This window comes from Scardinius erythrophthalmus (genome assembly GCF_964197995.2).
Source record: "Scardinius erythrophthalmus genome assembly, chromosome: 18".
NCBI classification, from domain to species: Eukaryota; Metazoa; Chordata; class Actinopteri; order Cypriniformes; family Leuciscidae; genus Scardinius; species Scardinius erythrophthalmus.
In genome coordinates, this window is record NC_138238.1 from 4,418,826 (window position 1) to 4,438,755 (window position 19,930).

The window sequence follows — 19,930 nt, forward strand, 5'->3', positions numbered from 1 at the left end:
CACCAGCAGACTGTGTTACATATTTTAAATATTAAATAAAAGTGCAATGACCTTGATCTACTGAAATATAGCAGCACTAGTTTTGGCATCACGTATTGTCCTCTGATGAACATAAATCATCATTATATTTTAGAAGTTGAAATTGCTGACAACTATCCCAGTCATTCAGTCTGTTTTACATTATCATTCAGACGTTTGCATTTGGTAAGACTTTTCAAAGCAGGAAAAACATCCAGATCTTTTACAGTACTTTTCTTTTTGTGAATAACTTATTTTTTTCCTTCATTTTCCTCATGGAAATGAATGACTGTGGTAGCTGGGATTTCTTTTTCCCACCTTAAAGGGATAGTTCACCCAAACATTTCAGTTCTGTCATCATTTACTCAGCCTTATGTTGTTCCAAACCCGAATTAGTTTCTTTCTTCTTTTGAACACAAAAGAAGATATTTTAAAGAATGTTGGTAACCAGACAGTTGGTGGTAAATGTAAATTATGACAGAATTGTCATTTTTGGGTGAACTATCACTTTAAGCCACACCCCCAATATATGACATCATATGCTCCCTAACCTGCTGTAGTGTGATGACACACACACGTAATGTTGTGATGTGAAACTCTGCAGAAGTGTTAAATCCCTCGCTTGAAAGCGAGTCTGATCCAGTCTCCCACTCGCCGCTTGTGAAGATGTGTAATGGATTCAGGCTTTGCGAGGCGTTTACTCTCCCATGGGTTCAGCCCACTGTCTGAATCCTGAGTTTGCACTGTGTGTCGTCATCTCGGTGTTAGATTATTCAGTGGAAAATGAGCACACAGTCCTCCTCAAACAGCAGATATCACATTTGCATTGCGTTTAATACTTCATAAGAGTCACAAGTTAAAATCTCTGAATGTTATTGCATGAAACTGCACTTTACTAACTTAGCTTTTTCCATCTTTTTCGCAAAGAAACTTCTTTTAGTAAAAATGTTTTGCTTGAAAACTGTGCTTTTGTACCTATCTTTAGAGTAAATTCTGATTGATTTAATATTTTGCTACACATTTGCTAGTTTTTGTAGACACATTTGATGTTTTTGGAGATATATAGTTTCATGCATCATGATGTGGATCTCAACAGCACTCTTGTCTTGTTTCTGTGCAGATCTAGAGCTGAATGGGACAGGTTATGGAGATAAGGGGGAAACCCCGCCCCCACTTCCTGTCAAGAGCAGCATGGGTGACTATGGAAACCTGATGGACAACTCAGACCTGGCCAGTCCGACCACACCCCCTCCACCACCGCCACACCTGCGGGTATAACGCATCATCAACATCCTTTCCATTATTTTTACATGATCATGTAAGGGATAATGTACATCCAGCTGGTTGTTATTTCAGAATAAACCCTGACAGGGTGATCAGGTCTTGCATCTTGAACCTGAAGGGGTTTATTCTGAGATAACAACCGGCTGGATGTACATTGTCCTGCTTATTACACAGCTACTTGCCACATAAGTAAATAATTAGACATGAAATATTGATCTGAGTCGAAATATTTTATGCTCTTTAAATGCAAAGCTTCCGCGGAGAAAGCAGTTGCTAGCAAGCAGCAAGTTCAAACTAGACGGACATTTAAGGGATAAGGTTCAGAATATGTACTAACTTTAATACCTGTCTTTTCTAAAATGACTATAATTTATGACAGCATTACATATATTAAAGTCTATTTGTAAAGTGCAGTAATGTTTCCGCGGTCGTGCGTGTGTGTGGCTGCAGCGTCAGTGAATGTCAGTGTGCCACACAGTGCTGATGGGAATGCTGACGCTTCTCGTCATGATTAACACTGTCCACACGACTGTGTGAATGAAGATGTGTGTGCTGTCGCTGTCGCTCTGTGTGTCTCTCTCTCGCTGTCTCTCTCTCTCTCGCTGTCTCTCTCTCTCTCTCTGTGTCTCTCTCTCGCTGTCTGTCTCTCTCTCTCTCTCTCTCTCTCTCTCTCTCTCTCTCTCTCTCTCTCTCTCTCTCTCTCTCTCTCTCTCTCTCTCTCTCTCTCTCTCTCTGCAGGGGTTTTACTTCTAAATCCGACACCCTTTAATTAACCCAGTCAGAACCTGCACTTCTCTGCAGCTGCTGGAAGTATTGGGAAATTACTGTTAAAGGTTGAAACCGTCTGAAGTTCTGCAGTCTGAAAATATATTATTTTATAAGTTGATAAGTTTGGGGTTGGTAAGATTTCTTAAAATGTTTTTTAAAAGTATCTTCTGCTTACCAAGACTGCATTTATTTAATCAAAATACAGTAAAAACAGTCATATTGTGAATATATTGTAAACTGTAATTTATTCCTGTGATAAAAGCTGAATGTTCAGCATCATTACATACAGAAATCAGTATAATAAGATGATTTGATGCTCAAGAAACATTTCTGATTAATATTTTTGTGGAAATCATGATACATTTTTTTAGGATTCTTAGATGAACAGCATTTATTTGGACCTTATCTTAGAAATCTTGTGTAACATAATAAAAGTACTATCACTTTTGATCAGTTGAATGCATCTTTGCGGATTATAAGTATAAATTGCCCTCAAACTTTTGAATGAAAGTGTTTATAAAATGCTTCGGTTTTCTTTTTTCTTTGTTTAATTTTCTCTATCACTTTATTATTATTAGGCTACTCATAGTTACTTAAGATTAGAGATTCCATTTTTATATGTATATTGCTGTTATAAATATAAAATTACTTTTTATTTATTCAATCATTGATTCATTAATTCTTTTCAAACATCTTCATATCAAGAGACCAGATTATCATGTCTTGACTCTAGAAAGGAACGGCTTTATTAATGTAATGGCGAGTTTATTAGAGACAAGCTGCACTATTTTGAGCGGATGCAGATCAGTGACTCTTATAATGAAGAATTGCGTTTGTCTTAAAAACCGTACTTCTCTTTTGTTCATTGTTCCAGCACCTTCCGCCCCCCTTACCCAGCAAGACCCCTCCACCTCCACCTCCAAAGACCACGAGAAAGCAGACCTCCATCGACTCGGGAATCGTCCAGTAAGACAGAAGACGGCAGTGTCAAACGGAGACGTCCACTTCGGCCCTCTTCCAATGATTTTACGTCAGCGTCCCTGACAGCATGGCATGATGAATCGCTCACCTCAGTCCTTCTCATAACGGCTGATTATCCTGTGTGTGTCCACTGCCGGATCAGCGCTCGAAGCCGAGATCTCAGATCACTCCAGACAACAGCAAATATAGATGCAGTGGAACTGGAGTCAGGGAATTCTGGGGATTTTTGGCAGATGGTGCATGTTTAGCTAAAACTAAAGATGAATTATGGTTTTTCTCTCTTTAGGCAGGAATGTAGTCGGGGAGATGCTTTTTATGCACATTATCATCGAGACACGTGACCAGTTCATAATCAAAGATTCCTCTTTCTCTCATTTTTACATGATATTTTTATCCTCACTATATACACATTTATGTACAGAGGTTTGTATATATGATTTTATTTTATTGCTTTTCTTGAAAGTACATTTTATGTTGTTTTTTTTTATATGCAGTTTATATAAATAATTGGCATTTTTATCCAAAAAGGGTTGATTTTCTAATGAGAGGGACAGTAAAGTTATTCTTGCATATATCTTTTATTGAATTTGTTGTTGTTCTTTCTCATTTGGAGTGAAAACAACTAAAAGTCATTGTACCAATCAAGCGTATTAGCCACATAAAAGCAACAGTGCATATCGATAACATTGACTGCTCCAAATCCACTACTGACTTCTGAATAAACTCAATGTATTTGTAAAGTGGCTCTTGTTTGATTCATGCTAGTCCAGAGCAATGTAGCCATTCAAGACCCAATAGAAAATAAAGTAGCATTTCATTTATTTTTATTGTATTATTTTATAAACCACAAGCAGCAATACATTTTATATTATTTAATTTAGCAGAAAAGATATATATATATATATATATATATATATATATATATATATATATATATATATATAGTTTGTTTTTTGTTTAGCTGAAATGACATGATGCAGTAAGTCTGTCTGCTGTTTGTGATGTTACTCCAGGTTACTGTGAAATAAGTCTACGCTCTCTGGGAAATGAGGTAAGACTAAGAGGTGAGTCCGAGGTGAGTTATTTGCAGTTTGTGTTCACAGTATTAGTTCATTGTTCATTGAAAGGACTCAAAAGTTTATCAATCAAGTCCTTGAAACCTGAAAAGCTGCACTTCGCTTTCTATTCATCTTTTCAGTATGACGTGGGGAGAGGAGTTTCAATAGAATTTGTTCATCATAAACACTACCAGCTTTCACTTTACTCGAATATTTTTAAAATAGCAAAGCATTGCATCAACGTAATCAATGCAGCATCTTTAATGCACTGAGAGCAAATATGATGGAGGACATTTCGTATGTTCTAGGTCACTGTTGCAGCACATCCAGTCAGAACGACTGCATAGTCTGATTAAGTGTGTAATTCTGATGTTCATTATGTAGTAATTGGTCTTAAACATCCAAAATTCAACATCTAAAAACTGAAAATTGTGCAAATCACACTGGGTGGAGTTCAGTGATGGTGTTTGTTACATGGGTCATTCCTGTCCTGAAGAATATTCTGTACTCTGCAATAAACATGGTTGTGTTTTTTAATTTTATAGGCATACTTCTGTTTAAGAAGGTTATACTGTGGCCAAAATTGAAAATTGGCATCACCCTCTAATCAAATATTATTTTAAAAAGTGCCCCTATTATGCTTTTTGGCATATTACCTTTCCTGGCTGCATATTTGTTTGTGAATGTAAAAGGTTTGCACAGTTTTAAAGATGAAAGTGCAGATAAATGAGTTCTTGTTTCCCAAAAGAAAGAATTGAATCTAAACTACATGAAACGATCTTCAACAATTCCAGTTCCTGTCACATACATGCGTAACCATAGATATCATATAAAGGCTAGATGTCTTAAGGCGGAGTCACTTCCGGCATCACCGGCGGCCATCTTACCACAGGGCTCTGTGAATTAAGGTGAGTGATCAGCATGCACACAAATCCTCTTATCTCGGTGAAATCTTGACGCATTTACAAACGGTTTGGTTTCTTACAAACGTCATTACCGTGGCATATGGAAGTCCATTTGTATAATTTTTCATATGTATGCAGTTTCATAGCTACATCTCTGACGTTTATAACAAACCAAACCGTTTGAAAATCGGTAGAAAATTGAGCAAGTTATGGTTATTTAAAAGTACATGCACCATGTTACGAGTGAGCGAGCACCCTGTCGTAAGATGGCCGCCGTGTGCGGACGTCGATCTCCATTGGCCAGCAGCGCGGACGAGACATCTAGCCTTTATGATATCTATGTGCGTAACAATGTAAAGACTAATGCCCGTCTGTGCTGTGGTCTTCATTGGCTTCTCGCAAAAAACGTCTTATTTCCCCCGCCCTCAAACACTGTAGTTGTAACTTCATGTTGAGAAGATGCTGTTTTCAAAAGGATGAGGATTGAAATAGAAGACCATTAATGTTTGTATATGTGTATAAAGTGCTGCGGAAGATCTGGTTCAGGTATGGTAACAAATAGGCATTTAGTTTCCAACACGTTCACAACAGACTGGCCCATCTGACCAATCAGAGCAGAGCAATCTCTCAGAAAGGAGGGGCTAGAGAGACCGAATCTTCCAATGAACTGTGTTTAGACTCTGAGAAATGAGGTGATGTGCAATGTGTATTATGAAAAAAAAAAGAACGTTTTTTTTACCTTGAATGCATGTAAACCTATTGTAGGAGACTCTAAAACAAAATTAGGAACCTTTAAAATTGCAAAATGGGGCACTTTTGTAAGCATATTCCGTAGCTGTACATTTTGGCCAAGGGTGTCATACAAAGAAATTTTGATTGCATACAAAAACGAGAGAACGGTGAAAATTATGTTAATGACATAACTGATTAAGCCAATGTATGCTTTTTTTCTGTGAGCTCATTGTTTTTCCCTACGCTTTTATTTATTTATTTATTGCATAGTACAATAAACCTATAGGCCTAGCTGTTTTTTTTTGACTTTTTTTTTTTTGCCAAATAATTTGTTAGATTTATTATTATAATAAACCAAGTTTAGTGTTTTGTTCTTGCCTTATATATATATATATATATATATATATATATATATATATATATATATATATATATATATATATATATATATATATATATATATATATATATATATATATATGCACCTCATGTTTTGATGGTTTAATTATTTAAAACAAATACTCCCTCCAGATATAACTTTTAGCCACTACTGTATTTCTTGGTATTTTAACCATCTTTAAACATGTTGATATCACACTGATTTGTGTAATTTGATCAAACAGGATGGAATGAGACACAGAACACTGATTTCATATGAGTCCGTATAGTGAATGAGCCGTGTGAGTTAATGTGAATGTGTTTGAGGTGTTTCTGCTGCTGGGTCACCGGGACTGAAGAACGTGTGAACGAGATAAACTGTCACAGAAACGTCATGACATAATACCCATCTGAGCCAGTTTCCCACGGTACACTATCAACATCTGACCTGATTCATCCGGCTGAAGATTCCCTCTGAGAGGAAAGGTCATATTCCGCCATTTCATGATCACATTCAGTCTCCAGGCTGAGCTTCAGATAAGTACCCTAGTTTTTTCCTTCAAAAGAAATGTTCTATTTAGTCTCCCTTTAGTCACACTGCTGTCAGAGATGGAATAAACACAAAGTTATGTTTTATGCTTCATTGTGCAGCAGCGTTCATTTAGCAAAATATATTTCCATGAGACAAATGACTTTATTTATTAGAGGATGCTGGGAAAAATATCCTGGTGTACTGTCAGATGTTTTTTCTTCATGTTAATTACTCTGACTTATTGAGGCTTAATATAAAAGTGGCAGCAAATTAAATTTAACTTTCTATTTAAACCAGTGGTAGAAAATATCGAAACCTGTTCATCATAAAGTTTAAGTTGGTCACTAAATCCAAGGGTTATTGTCTTTAACTAAAAATCTGTTTTAAACTAAACAAAAATTAGAAATGCTGTCTTTGCAATAAACTGAAAAGTTTAAGCACTAAAATTATTAACTGGAAATAAATAAATAAATAAATAAAACTTGCATTAAAAATAAATAAAACCTAAATAGCAATGATAAATAAAAAAAATCTATTAAAATGGCAAAAATGTAAACTAAAAACGTAACTAAAATGAACATGAAACTCAAAATATTAATAGATCTAAAGTAACACTGCTAAGACCCGAATAAAATAACATTTATATATATACTTAAATTGTTTCATCAAAGTAAAAGAAATATGCATTTATTCTTGAATTACTGCCTATATATTACATATATTATAGCCTATATATATATATATATATATATATATACACTCACCTAAAGGATTATTAGGAACACCATACTAATACTGTGTTTGACCCCCCTTTCGCCTTCAGAACTGCCTTAATTCTACGTGCCATTGATTCAACAAGGTGCTGAAAGCATTCTTTAGAAATGTTGGCCCATATTGATAGGATAGCATCTTGCAGTTGATGGAGATTTGTGGGATGCACATCCAGGGCACGAAGCTCCCGTTCCTCCACATCCCAAAGATGCTCTATTGGGTTGAGATCTGGTGACTGTGGGGGCCATTTTAGTACAATGAATTCATTGTCATGTTTAAGAAACCAATTTGAAATGATTCGAGCTTTGTGACATGGTGCATTATCCTGCTGGAAGTAGCCATCAAGAGGATGGGTACATGGTGCTCATAAAGGGATGGACATGGTCAGAAACAATGCTCAGGTGGGCCGTGGCATTTAAACGATGCCCAATTGGCACTAAGGGGCCTAAAGTATGCCAAGAAAACATCCCCCACACCATTACACCACCACCACCAGCCTGCACAGTGGTAACAAGGCATGATGGATCCATGTTCTCATTCTGTTTACGCCAAATTCTGACTCTACCATCTGAATGTCTCAACAGAAATTGAGACTCATCAGACCAGGCAACATTTTTCCAGTCTTCAACTGCCCAATTTTGGTGAGCTCGTGCAAATTGTAGCCTCTTTTACCTATTTGTAGTGGAGATGAGTGGTACCCGGTGGGGTCTTCTGCTGTTGTAGCCCATCCGCCTCAAGGTTGTGCGTGTTGTGACTTCACAAATGCTTTGCTGCATACCTCAGTTGTAACGAGTGGTTATTTCAGTCAAAGTTGCTCTTCTATCAGCTTGAATCAGTCTGCCCATTCTCCTCTGACTCTAGCATCAACAAGGCATTTTCGCCCACAGGACTGCCGCATACTGGATGTTTTTCCCTTTTCACACCATTCTTTGTAAACCCTAGAAATGGTTGTGCGTGAAAATCCCAGTAACTGAGCAGATTGTGAAATACTCAGACCGGCCCGTCTGGCACCAACAACCATGCCACGCTCAAAATTGCTTAAATCACCTTTCTTTCCCATTCTGACATTCAGTTTGGAGTTCAGGAGATTGTCTTGACCAGGACCACACCCCAAAATGCATTGAAGCAACTGCCATGTGATTGGTTGATTAGATAATTGCATTAATGAGAAATTGAACAGGTGTTCCTAATAATCCTTTAGGTGAGTGTATATATATAAAATACACACACATATACACACATATATACACACACACACATATATATATATATATATATATATATATATATATATATATATATATATATATATATATATATATACAGTGAGGAAAATAAGTATTTGAACACCCTGCTATTTTGTTCTCCCACTTGGAAATCATGGAGGGGTCTGAAATTGTCATCGTAGGTGCATGTCCACTGTGAGAGACATAGTCTAAAAAAAAAAAATCCAGAAATCACAATATATGATTTTTTAACTATTTATTTGTATGATACAGCTGCAAATAAGTATTTGAACACCTGTCTATCAGCTAGAATTCTGACCCTCAAAGACCTGTTAGTCCGCCTTTAAAATGTCCACCTCCACTCCATTTATTATCCTAAATTAGATGCACCTGTTTGAGGTCGTTAGCTGCATAAAGACACCTGTCCACCCCATACAATCAGTAAGAATCCAACTACTAACATGGCCAAGACCAAAGAGCTGTCCAAAGACACTAGAGACAAAATTGTACACCTCCACAAGGCTGGAAAGGGCTACGGGGAAATTGCCAAGCAGCTTGGTGAAAAAAGGTGGACTGTTGGAGCAATCATTAGAAAATGGAAGAAGCTAAACATGACTGTCAATCTCCCTCGGACTGGGGCTCCATGCAAGATCTCACCTCGTGGGGTCTCAATGATCCTAAGAAAGGTGAGAAATCAGCCCAGAACTACACGGGAGGAGCTGGTCAATGACCTGAAAAGAGCTGGGACCACCGTTTCCAAGGTTACTGTTGGTAATACACTAAGACATCATGGTTTGAAATCACGCATGGCACGGAAGGTTCCCCTGCTTAAACCAGCACAGGTCAAGGCCCGTCTTAAGTTTACCAATGACCATTTGGATGATCCAGAGGAGTCATGGGAGAAAGTCATGTGGTCAGATGAGACCAAAATAGAACTTTTTGGTCATAATTCCACTAAACGTGTTTGTAGGAAGAAGAATGATGAGTACCATCCCAAGAACACCATCCCTACAGTGAAGCATGGGGGTGGTAGCATCATGCTTTGGGGGTGTTTTTCTGCACATGGGACAGGGCGACTGCACTGTATTAAGGAGAGGATGACCGGGGCCATGTATTGCGAGATTTTGGGGAACAACCTCCTTCCCTCAGTTAGAGCATTGAAGATGGGTCGAGGCTGGGTCTTCCAACATGACAATGACCCGAAGCACACAGCCAGGATAACCAAGGAGTGGCTCTGTAAGAAGCATATCAAGGTTCTGGCGTGGCTTAGCCAGTCTCCAGACCTAAACCCAATAGAGAATCTTTGGAGGGAGCTCAAACTCCGTGTTTCTCAGCGACAGCCCAGAAACCTGACTGATCTAGAGAAGATCTGTGTGGAGGAGTGGGCCAAAATCCCTCCTGCAGTGTGTGCAAACCTGGTGAAAAACTACAGGAAACGTTTGACCTCTGTAATTGCAAACCAAGGCTACTGTACCAAATATTAACATTGATTTTCTCAGGTGTTCAAATACTTATTTGCAGCTGTATCATACAAATAAATAGTTCAAAAATCATACATTGTGATTTCTGGATTTTTTTTTTTTAGATTATGTCTCACAGTGGACATGCACCTACGATGACAATTTCAGACCCCTCCATGATTTCTAAGTGGGGGAACTTGCAAAATAGCAGGGTGTTCAAATACTTATTTTCCTAACTGTATATACACACATATATACATACATATATGTGTATGTATATGTGTATATATGTATCATTGCTGAAAAAAAATCTTACTGACCCCAAACTTTTGAACAGTGTTGTATATATATATATATATATATATATATATATATATATATATATATATATATATATATATATATATATATATATAATGCAGAAAAGGAAACAGTAATTCAAGAATAAATGCATAATTCTTTTACTTTGATGAAACAATTTAAGTTGGGTCACGTCATTTACATTTCACCACTCGCTATAAAATACATCAGCAACTCTTTTTAGATCATTCAGGCTCGAATGTGACCAAATCTTGTGCCTGACATCCATTTCCAGTCACCTTCAGAGATCTTTTGCCACTCGTTTTAAGTGTGTTGAGTGGCAGATCACAGGCTTTCCTCGCAGGAAAATATGATTACATTCGCTTAAGCAATTTACAGGAGCTAAATAAACGGCGAGAACAAGCCCAGTGTCATTTATGTGCTGAAATAAGATCTCTGGTCAGGAAATCAATAACAGGCCATAAGTCAGTGTGAAATGATGTCCTGCCACGGCAGATTGAATATGCATTGCCTTCACTTTTGATTGACAATAAACTGATTGTAATGCAAAGCTCAGACTAAAGCTGCTCGCTAACAGTCTCAGACGGCGACCCGTATAAACATCTTGTTACTGGCAGATGCTTCCATTCTTCTCCGTTGAAATACTTATGCTGTTTTCTGTGAATCACTTTGTGCTGTTCTGATTTTAATATAACTGATATATATATTCATGCAGGAGGGGCCGAAGGCTAAATTGAATCCATATTTCAGTGTGATTGTGTTTGGTCTTGGCGGTGCGGTCTATCACACCGCCTCTGATTGGAGGAGAACCTCCATTGAACCTAATCTGAAGCCTTCTCATAAACACTACCGTGACTGTCTGGACAAATGCAGGAACGTGTGTCACTTATGAAAATCTGGGGTGAACTCAGATAAACGAGCCTGCTTTTGCCCATCCATCTCAGACAAAAATTGACCCAAATTCACATTTGTACTTCAATCCAAATCTGTCCAGCTCAGATTTCTGTCTTAAATCAAGCATTTATTTAATGACTTATTTATTATTATATTTTGCCAGTACACTGTAAAAAAAAAAGTAAATAAATAAAAAATCACTGGTATTTTACCTGTATTTTGTGTTGTGTTTTAGGGTTAACCTGTTAACTTTCCTGAACTTAAATGGTTGAAATTCATAAATGCTTTGGGACATAAGGTTCGTCCCTTTTTAAAGAAGACACTGCGCAGATTATTGCAGAAGTGAAAGCAGCTTAGTGTAAAAAAAGTTATAGAAATTGCATTTAATAAAAAAAGCATGCCGAGTGACAGTTAAGCTATAGTCAATGGCAAAAAAATGTCAGTACATTTTCCGTTTTACCTTAAGGTGTAGATTTCTGTTTCCCCTGCTCATTTAGAGATGAAATGTGATCTCTACAAGTTGTCAAGAAATTTTCCGAATACACATTTATTTTTGGTTGGGTTTGGTTATAATGTCCCAAATATAGTGGTGTTGTCATCATTACAGTCTTGGAACAACATAAGTAAACATTGACAAACTTAAAACATTTTTGGTTCACCATTTATTTTTTAACCAGAAGATCTATAGTGCAAAAAAAGTGCAAGAACTTTCATTTGAGTTTGTCTGCGGTAATATCCTCCTCTGTTTTCTAGCTGTACTGTGTGTTATTTTGCATAAATATTGTTGTATTCATATTTTGATTTGATTTGAGTTTTCTGCTGTTTCCTCTGCATCAGTGCTGAGTTATGAGTGTGTGACTGTGGATTTGACTTTGTCTTGCAGGTATCGATCTCCTGGTGGGGTTTAATCGCAGGTCCTACTTACAGCAGCAGATCAGAGGGAGAAACCAAGACAGACTCTATGGTTTTCACTGAGGATCTCACTGTCTCAGCAGGTGGACGGACGGAGTCCTTGGAGAACCGAGGCCCGTTTCTGTCTTATCTGTCTCATTCCAGCGAAAACCGTTTCCAGCGGTTGAGACTGAGGTTTGAGTGCTCGAAGATCCCAGGATTCAGAGAAACCAACCAAAACACTCCCTCACAATCGTTTGTGGAATTTATCCTGCAAAATACATCGTATTGTCTGTGTTTTGTAGCGGCAATATCTAGTGAGCAATCCTCACTGCATAGTACCCTACATAGACAGCTGCATTCACACATAATGCATTTTTGCTGTTAAAAAAGCAACTTAAAGACGTCTGTCTAGCGCCTGTTTACAGTGAAAAGGAGTGGAAAAGAAGTGCAGTGGAATGGAAAAAGGCATTCTGTGTGAACGGCCCCTTAGATGACATTATGAATGTAACCTCATAAATGAGTGATTTGCAATGCTTTTTATTGGCAGCACGAACACTGGCATCAATGCAGGTGAAGAAATGGGAGCAAGCATGATTAAGATGCCTGCGTTGACGACTTAAAAGCTGACTAGGCTTGGAACAGAGCAATGATGGTTTATTTATAGTGTGATTTTATTCTCAGGGTTATTAATGCTGTTTTTATTTTTGTGGCATTTAAAGGGATTGTGTTTATTTAGCAGAATGTTCTGGGTAGTTCTATTGCAGTGATTAATAGCTTAAAGCAAACACTCATCCCACAAAATTCAAGAACAAACTTAATGTTTTAATCAATACGTGCAGTACATATTTCTTTTCCGGCTGCAGAGGAGCAAAACTTCATGCTCTTGTACTTAAATGCAGTTTATTAAACACACACACACTTCTCAAACTCAACTCCAGAAAGGCTTTGCTCAAGGCTCAGACGTCTACAGGCCTTTGAGTTTGTTACGGATCCGTCTGAGAGTGTTTTATTGTGTGTCCAGAAGGACATCAGCCGTCTGGAAACTTCTATACTGGACGTTTGTGCTGATGTCAGGCTTCTGTTGTAGCTGCAGGTTCACAATCTTTTCTATAAGTTTGCAAGGATTTTTATTTTTGTATGCAAGAGTACATGGTGATTCCTGAATATGAAGCAAATCTCAGTTGCAATTCCTGTTAGGCTGAATTTCAGTTTTAGTTAACAATAACAACACTGGTCAAAAATGCATATTGATTGGTTTTTAAATGAACAATTTGAGCTCTAAAAACTATGTATTTTATTTACTGATTCTATCTTATATTCCATTTCTATGTAATACTACAAAGAAATTCAGAAATTAGCATAAGTCAATCCATTGCAACTCTTTTTGGGTCTTGTAGGTCACCAAGTGATCCAGGATCATCAAGGTATGAGACGCATGACGCCTGGATAAAGTGCCTTGGAAAAATTCACCTCATGAAAATGGTAGTATTTTTCAACATTCACTCTAAAACTAAATGTTCTCAAAGGGTGTTTTTTTTTCTTTTCACAGTGATGCCATATAAGAACCATTTTTCATCAGTTCTTAAAATAACCATTTTTCCCTTAGTGTAAAGAACATTTAAAAAAAATCTAAAGAACTAGTTTCCATGGATGTTAAAGGTTCTTTGTGGAACCATAGATGCAAATAAAGAGTCTTTATTTTTAAGAGTGTGTGTAAGACTTGTCATTTCAACAATTATCCTGGGTTTGCTGGTCTAAGCCGATCCCCTGTCTTGGTCAAACTGGTCTGTTGGCGTGTTTTATGTGGGTTTTGGACACTTTTAAACTTGAAGACCAGCCTTAAACAAGCAAAAACTAGCAAACCATCTTAGGCTGGTTTAAGTTTTTTTTTTTTTTTTTAGCAGTTAATACATAAAATTATATCACATTTTTCTATCAATGCTGTCCTAGATCCACCGACAGATTTCCCACTTTTGTTGCTTTTTCACATCACTGAACCTTGCCGTTACATTTTCACGCATAATTGCATCACGCTTTTATTTCTCCGACACATTTCAATTTATAGATCCTGCTGTGCCTGAATCAGATAATTCGGTGAAAACATTGTATATGTGGAAACTGCTAGAATTGAATCGATTTGCTGCGTTATATAGAGTCGTCCCATTACCATCCCAAACCAGGTGTATGTTTCAGATTGATTTTATGTAAATGTGGTGGCGTCCCATCGGGAAAACCTGCCAGTGAGACAAATATACGGAAGAAAATCGTCCTTGTCCTATTGATCCTGGCTCATATAATCAGTAATCTATGGTCACGCTTGAACACATCGATCAGGAGACTCATCCGACACAGTCAACAAACACAACCGGGTGATCAGTCTCTTTTATCCGCTCTATAGGGTTTCTGTATCAACATTAGTCAGTTGTCCTGGTGTTGATGCATTTATTTCTTATTGAAACAGGTAGTGGGGCGATTTTAAAATGCCTTTAGTTGTACGTCACAACCACAGAAATGAATACTTCAGCAATGATGCATTTAATTGGTCAAAGTGACAGTAAAGACTTGTATAATGTTATAAAAGATTTCTGTTTCAAATAAATGCTGTTTTACTATTGTGAAATGTTTCTTGAGCAGCAAATCACCATTAGAATGATTTCTGAAGGATCTTGTGACACTGAAGACTGGAGTAATGATGCAGATTCAGCTTTGATCACAGGAATAAATTACATTTTAATTATTAAATTACATATTAAAATAGAAAACATTTATTTAAAATTTTAATCATTTTTCACAATTTTACTTCTCTAAAAGCCACAAAACCTGGATTTAATGACATCTTTAAAATCACTTAAACATCGCAAGCCTGTCTTCCTGTTGAAGTGGTGTATTTTAGCCATAATAAGCTGTAAAGTGCCAGACTTTAAGGTGATTGTCAAAAGTCTTTTTCTGTGAAAGCGATTAGTGATGTTGGAGAGCTCATGTTAGATCTGTCAAATCTTTGCCTGCTTGAAAAGACTTTGTTCATGTTTTGTTCTCTTGTCTTTCCACTTGTTCTCTCTCAACCCATCTTAGCATGCACAGAAATACCTGACTTTATTAAAACCGAAGAGTTTCTGTAACTCACAGGCACATTGATATGCTGTTCATATCACTCCTTATGCAATCCACACAACAGACACTTCACAAATGATTCCAAAAGTTTAGCATTACAAGTTGCTAATAAGTATTAAAATGCACAGTACACAAACATTACATAGTCTATCGTTATTAAATATATTGAGTATTTAGCTATAGCAATTAATTGTAAGTAAAAAAAAAGGGGGGGGGGGTAATAATTTGGCTGGCAGTCGAAATTCGGCACAACACCAGGTTCATGTTTTTGACACCTTAAAATGCAGCATATGTAGGCAGAGTCGTTGTGCAGGGTCGTTGTGTCGCTCTGTTTTATTTATCATGCAGGCTGTGCAGAAGTGCAGTGTGTGTGTGTATGTGTGGGTGTGTGTGTGTTCCTATCTATATGTTTTGTCTTGTGTGACTGTGAAGTGAACAGGGTTTCATATATTAATGCCTCTCTTCACATAAGCACACTGACTGACATGAATTATTTGCTAGACATTTAAATTCGCTCTTGCTGCACAAGCTTTCCTAATTCAGAGATGTTACAGTTGAAAAGTTCACTAAAGATCTTTCGTACATTATTCAGCGATACCGGATGTTTCATGGAAATAGCCTGTTTATATGCATGAGAATGTGAAACTTTTCTGTTTCGTTCAGATAGGCGGCAAACATACAATTTCTTTATTTATTCTGCTATAATATATGGAGTTCAAACAGAAAAACACATCAAATCGAATGTTTACTAATCAGATGCAAACCACATACATGTGTAGCATTAAATCTGATTAAAATCTCATATATTTGTTGCTAATACTTGGTCCACTTTAGACATTCTACTAACTACTGTATGAGTAATTTTGCATTTGCATGTCGAGCTCAGTCATTAAGTAGATTGTCTGCTTAATATCTGCAAACACTTTATTCTGATGCTCCTGAACAGACATTCTGCTGACTATACTATATGTAACTTAGCAAATACAAATACTAACCTAACAGTCTACTGATACTCTACTGAGAGTTTGTTGCATGTAGTTGCAATATTCATAGTTAGTAGAACGTCTGAAGTGGACTATGGAAATAAAGTGGTTTATTTGTTTGTTGATTATTTCTTGAATACAGATGTATTTGGCCTCTTGTATGCGTCTGCTATCACTCCAGATCTGAAAGGTTTTATATTATATTTTAGTTGATGTCTGTGACTCTATCACAGTCTCCATGTTTGTGTGTTTCTCTCTCTCGATATTCAGAGACTAATGAAGAAGGTGAAGTCATTCCCAGTCCTTGAGGAGGACACAAAGACTTTAAAGAACAAACAAACAAACAAAAGCCACTCGAGTGCAGTCTGGGTGGAGGATACGGGTCGGTCCTTTTAATCTCTCCTCTTCCACTTCCTTTCTGAGAAGTGTTACCAAGGCAACTGTCAGCACATCCAACCACTCCAGGTTAGTGATTAGGGATGCAAATCTGAATCTGGGAGTGTGTTTACTGGACAGCACAGGTCTTTATAATGTGATCATGTGTGTATGAGAGAGCCCTGTTGAAGATTACTGGTCCTCTGGGGCTGGAGGCGAGTGCTGAGCTTGTGTTTCCATTGCGTCCTTGAGCCAGAGACGTTCTGCTACAGCGGACCGCACTTTCAATGCACTTCAGTGCCTCTTAGCTTAAAGCATCTGCAAAATGAGATGATTTTGAATCCGTTGCACATGATATTAAAGGAATTTAGAAGCTGAAAGTTTTCTCATTTTACACGGCATGCTCTGTGGCTCCCGTCCCAGAAGAGAAGAAACGATCAAATTAAGCATTAATCATTCACATTTCTACATCTGAAAAATCAAAGTTTGCTCTTTTTATTACTTTTAAGAGGGCTTGTTTTATTACATAACTACAATCACAAGGATGTGAGTTTGCATGCTTGACAAATCGGACAGTCGTTTTAGATTGCTAGCAGCATATTGTTTTAAAGAACACAAGGCTTTCAAATTTCAGAATTTGTATTGTAAATTTCAAAAAGAAGAGGAAAAGATTTTGGTAACACTACTTAAAACCTTTGTTTAATGCATTCTAAAGATATTCATAATGTACGTTATAATGCATTAGATCTTTTCATAAATAATTGTAACCAAAGTTAAAAAACATTATAATATTTGCAGATTCTGAAATTGGTTGTTTGTCATTTGTTTTAATGCATTATACTTTCTAAAGGTGTATTCAATAAATAGATAAGTATTATAATGTATTATAACTGTGGTTATACTTATTCATGAGACCATTCAATGCATTATAAGGTGCATTACATAATTAATGCATTAAACATACCTTTATAATTTACTATTGTAGGCTTTATTTAAAGTTATCGTGATATTTTTTTTAATTAATAGGCTATATTGTGTTGCTTGCTTGTTGGTGGACGCGTGTTAGTTAACTTTATTAAAAAATATATAAAAAAAAAATATTTAAATTAGTTTTATTTTTTTTAAATTGAATTTAAAAAGGACAGAGTATATTTATATTTTTCAAGACATTTTTGGATGCCATCCATTCATCCACCCATCTTCTTCCACTTATCCGGGGCCAGGTCGCGGGGGCAGCAGTCTAAGCAAAAATGCCTATACTTCCCACTCACCAGACACTTCCTCCAGCTCTTCCGGGTGTGTCCTCCAGCGTGTCCTAAGTCTTCCCCGGGGTCTCCTCCCGGTGGGATGCGCCCGGAACACCTTCACGGGAAGGCATCCAGGAAGCATCCGAAACAGATGCCTGAGCCATCTCAGCTGACCCCTCTCGTTGTGGAGGAGCAGCGGCTCTACTCTGAGCTCCTCCCAAGTGACCGAGCTTCTCACCCTATCTATAAGGGATCGCCCAGCCACCCTGCGGAGAAAGCTCATTTCGATTACCTGTATCCGGGATCTTGTCCTTTCGGTCATGACCCAAAGCTCATGACCATAGGTGAGAGTAGGAATGTAGATTGACCGGTAAATTGAGAGCTTCGCCTTACGGCTTACATCAACCGCATTACTGCAGAAGCTGCACCGATCCGTCTGTCAATCTCCCGTTCCATCCTTCCCTCGCTCGTGAACTAGACCCCAAGATACTTGAACTCCTCCACTTGAGGCAGGAACTCTCCACCAACCTGAAGTGACAAGTACCTCGGCAAGCCACCCTTTTCCGACTGAGAACCATGTCCTCGGATTTGGAGGTGCTTATTCTCATCCCAGCCGCTTCACACTCAGCTGCAACCGTCCCAGCGCATGCTGAAAGTCCTGGTCTGATGAGGCCAGCACCACAACATCATCCGCAAAAAGCAGAGACGAAATCATGTGGTCCCCAAACCTGACACCCTCCGGCCGCTGGCTGTGCCTAGAAATTCTGTCCATAAAAATTATGAACAGAACCGCCGACAAAGGACAGCCCTGCAGGAGTCCAACATGCACTGGGAACAAGTCTGACTTACTGCTGGCAATGCGAACCAAGCTCCTGCTCCAGTCGTACAGGGACCGGACGGCCCTTAGCAAAGGGCCCTGGACTCCATACTCCCAGAGCACCCTCCACAGGACGCCGCAAGGGACAGAGTCGAATGCCTTCTCCAAATCCACAAAGCACATGTGGATTGGTTGGGCAAACTCCCATGAACCCTCCAGCACCCTGGAGAGAGTATAGAGCTGGTCCAGTGTTCCACGACCAGGACGAAAAATGCACTGTTCCTCCTGAATCTGGGGTTCTACTATCGGCCGTATTCTCCTCTCCAGTACCCTGGCATAGACTTTCCCGGGGAGGCTGAGAAGTGTGATCCCCCTGTAGTTGGAACACACCCTCCGGTCCCCCTTCTTAAAAAGAGGGACCACCACCCTGGTCTGCCATCTTAAAGTTACTGTCCCCGACCGCCACGCGATGCTGCAGAGGTCATTTGACGAACTCAGGGCAGATCTCATCCACCCCCGGTGCCTTGCCACCGAGGAGTTTCTTGACTACCTCGGTGACTTCAGCTTTTTGTAATGGACGAGTCCACCTCCGAGCCCTCAGCCTCTGCTTCCTCAATGGAAGATGCATCGGTGGGATTGAGGAGATCCTCAAAGTATTCTTTCCACCGTCTGATGACATCCCTAGTTGAGGTCAACAGCTGCCCACCTCCACTGTAAACAGCATTGGTAGGGCACTGCTTCCCTCTCCTGAGGCGCCGGACGGTTTGCCAGAATCTCTTCGAGGCCAGCCGGTAGTCCTCCTCCATGGCCTCACTGAACTCCTCCCATGCCCTATTTCTGGCCTCCACAACCACCCAGGCAATCCGCTTGGCCTGCCGGTACCCGTCAGCTGCCTCAGGAGTCCCACAAGCCAGCCAGGCCCGATAGGACTCCTTCAGCTTGACGGCATCCCTTACTTCCGGTGTCCACCACCAGGTTCGGGGATTGTCGTGTCGACAGGCACCGGAGACCTTACGGCCACAGCACCGAGCGGCCGCGTCGATAATGGAGGTGGATAACATGGTCCACTCGGACTCAATATCTCCAGCTTCCCTCGGGATCCGTTCGAAGCTCCGTCGGAGGAGGGAGCTGAAGAGCTCTCTGACAGGAGACTCGGCCAAACGTTCCCAGCAGAC

At 38.8% G+C, this 19,930-nt stretch overlaps 1 protein-coding gene across 10 annotated transcripts in view; it reads left to right on the forward strand.

Moving 5' to 3' along the window:
* dock1 (dedicator of cytokinesis 1) overlaps nt 1-3,871 on the forward strand; it is a 230,549-nt gene extending 226,678 nt beyond the window's left edge. For all 10 annotated transcript variants that reach the window (XM_081393664.1, XM_081393666.1, XM_081393667.1 and 7 more), the window contains 2 exons: nt 1,139-1,290; nt 2,945-3,871. In XM_081393664.1, the coding sequence (XP_081249790.1) occupies nt 1,139-1,290; nt 2,945-3,040 (248 nt within the window). In that variant the 3' untranslated portion in view covers nt 3,041-3,871. The remainder of the gene's footprint in view (nt 1-1,138; nt 1,291-2,944) is intronic.
* Nucleotides 3,872-19,930: the final 16,059 nt, after the last annotated feature.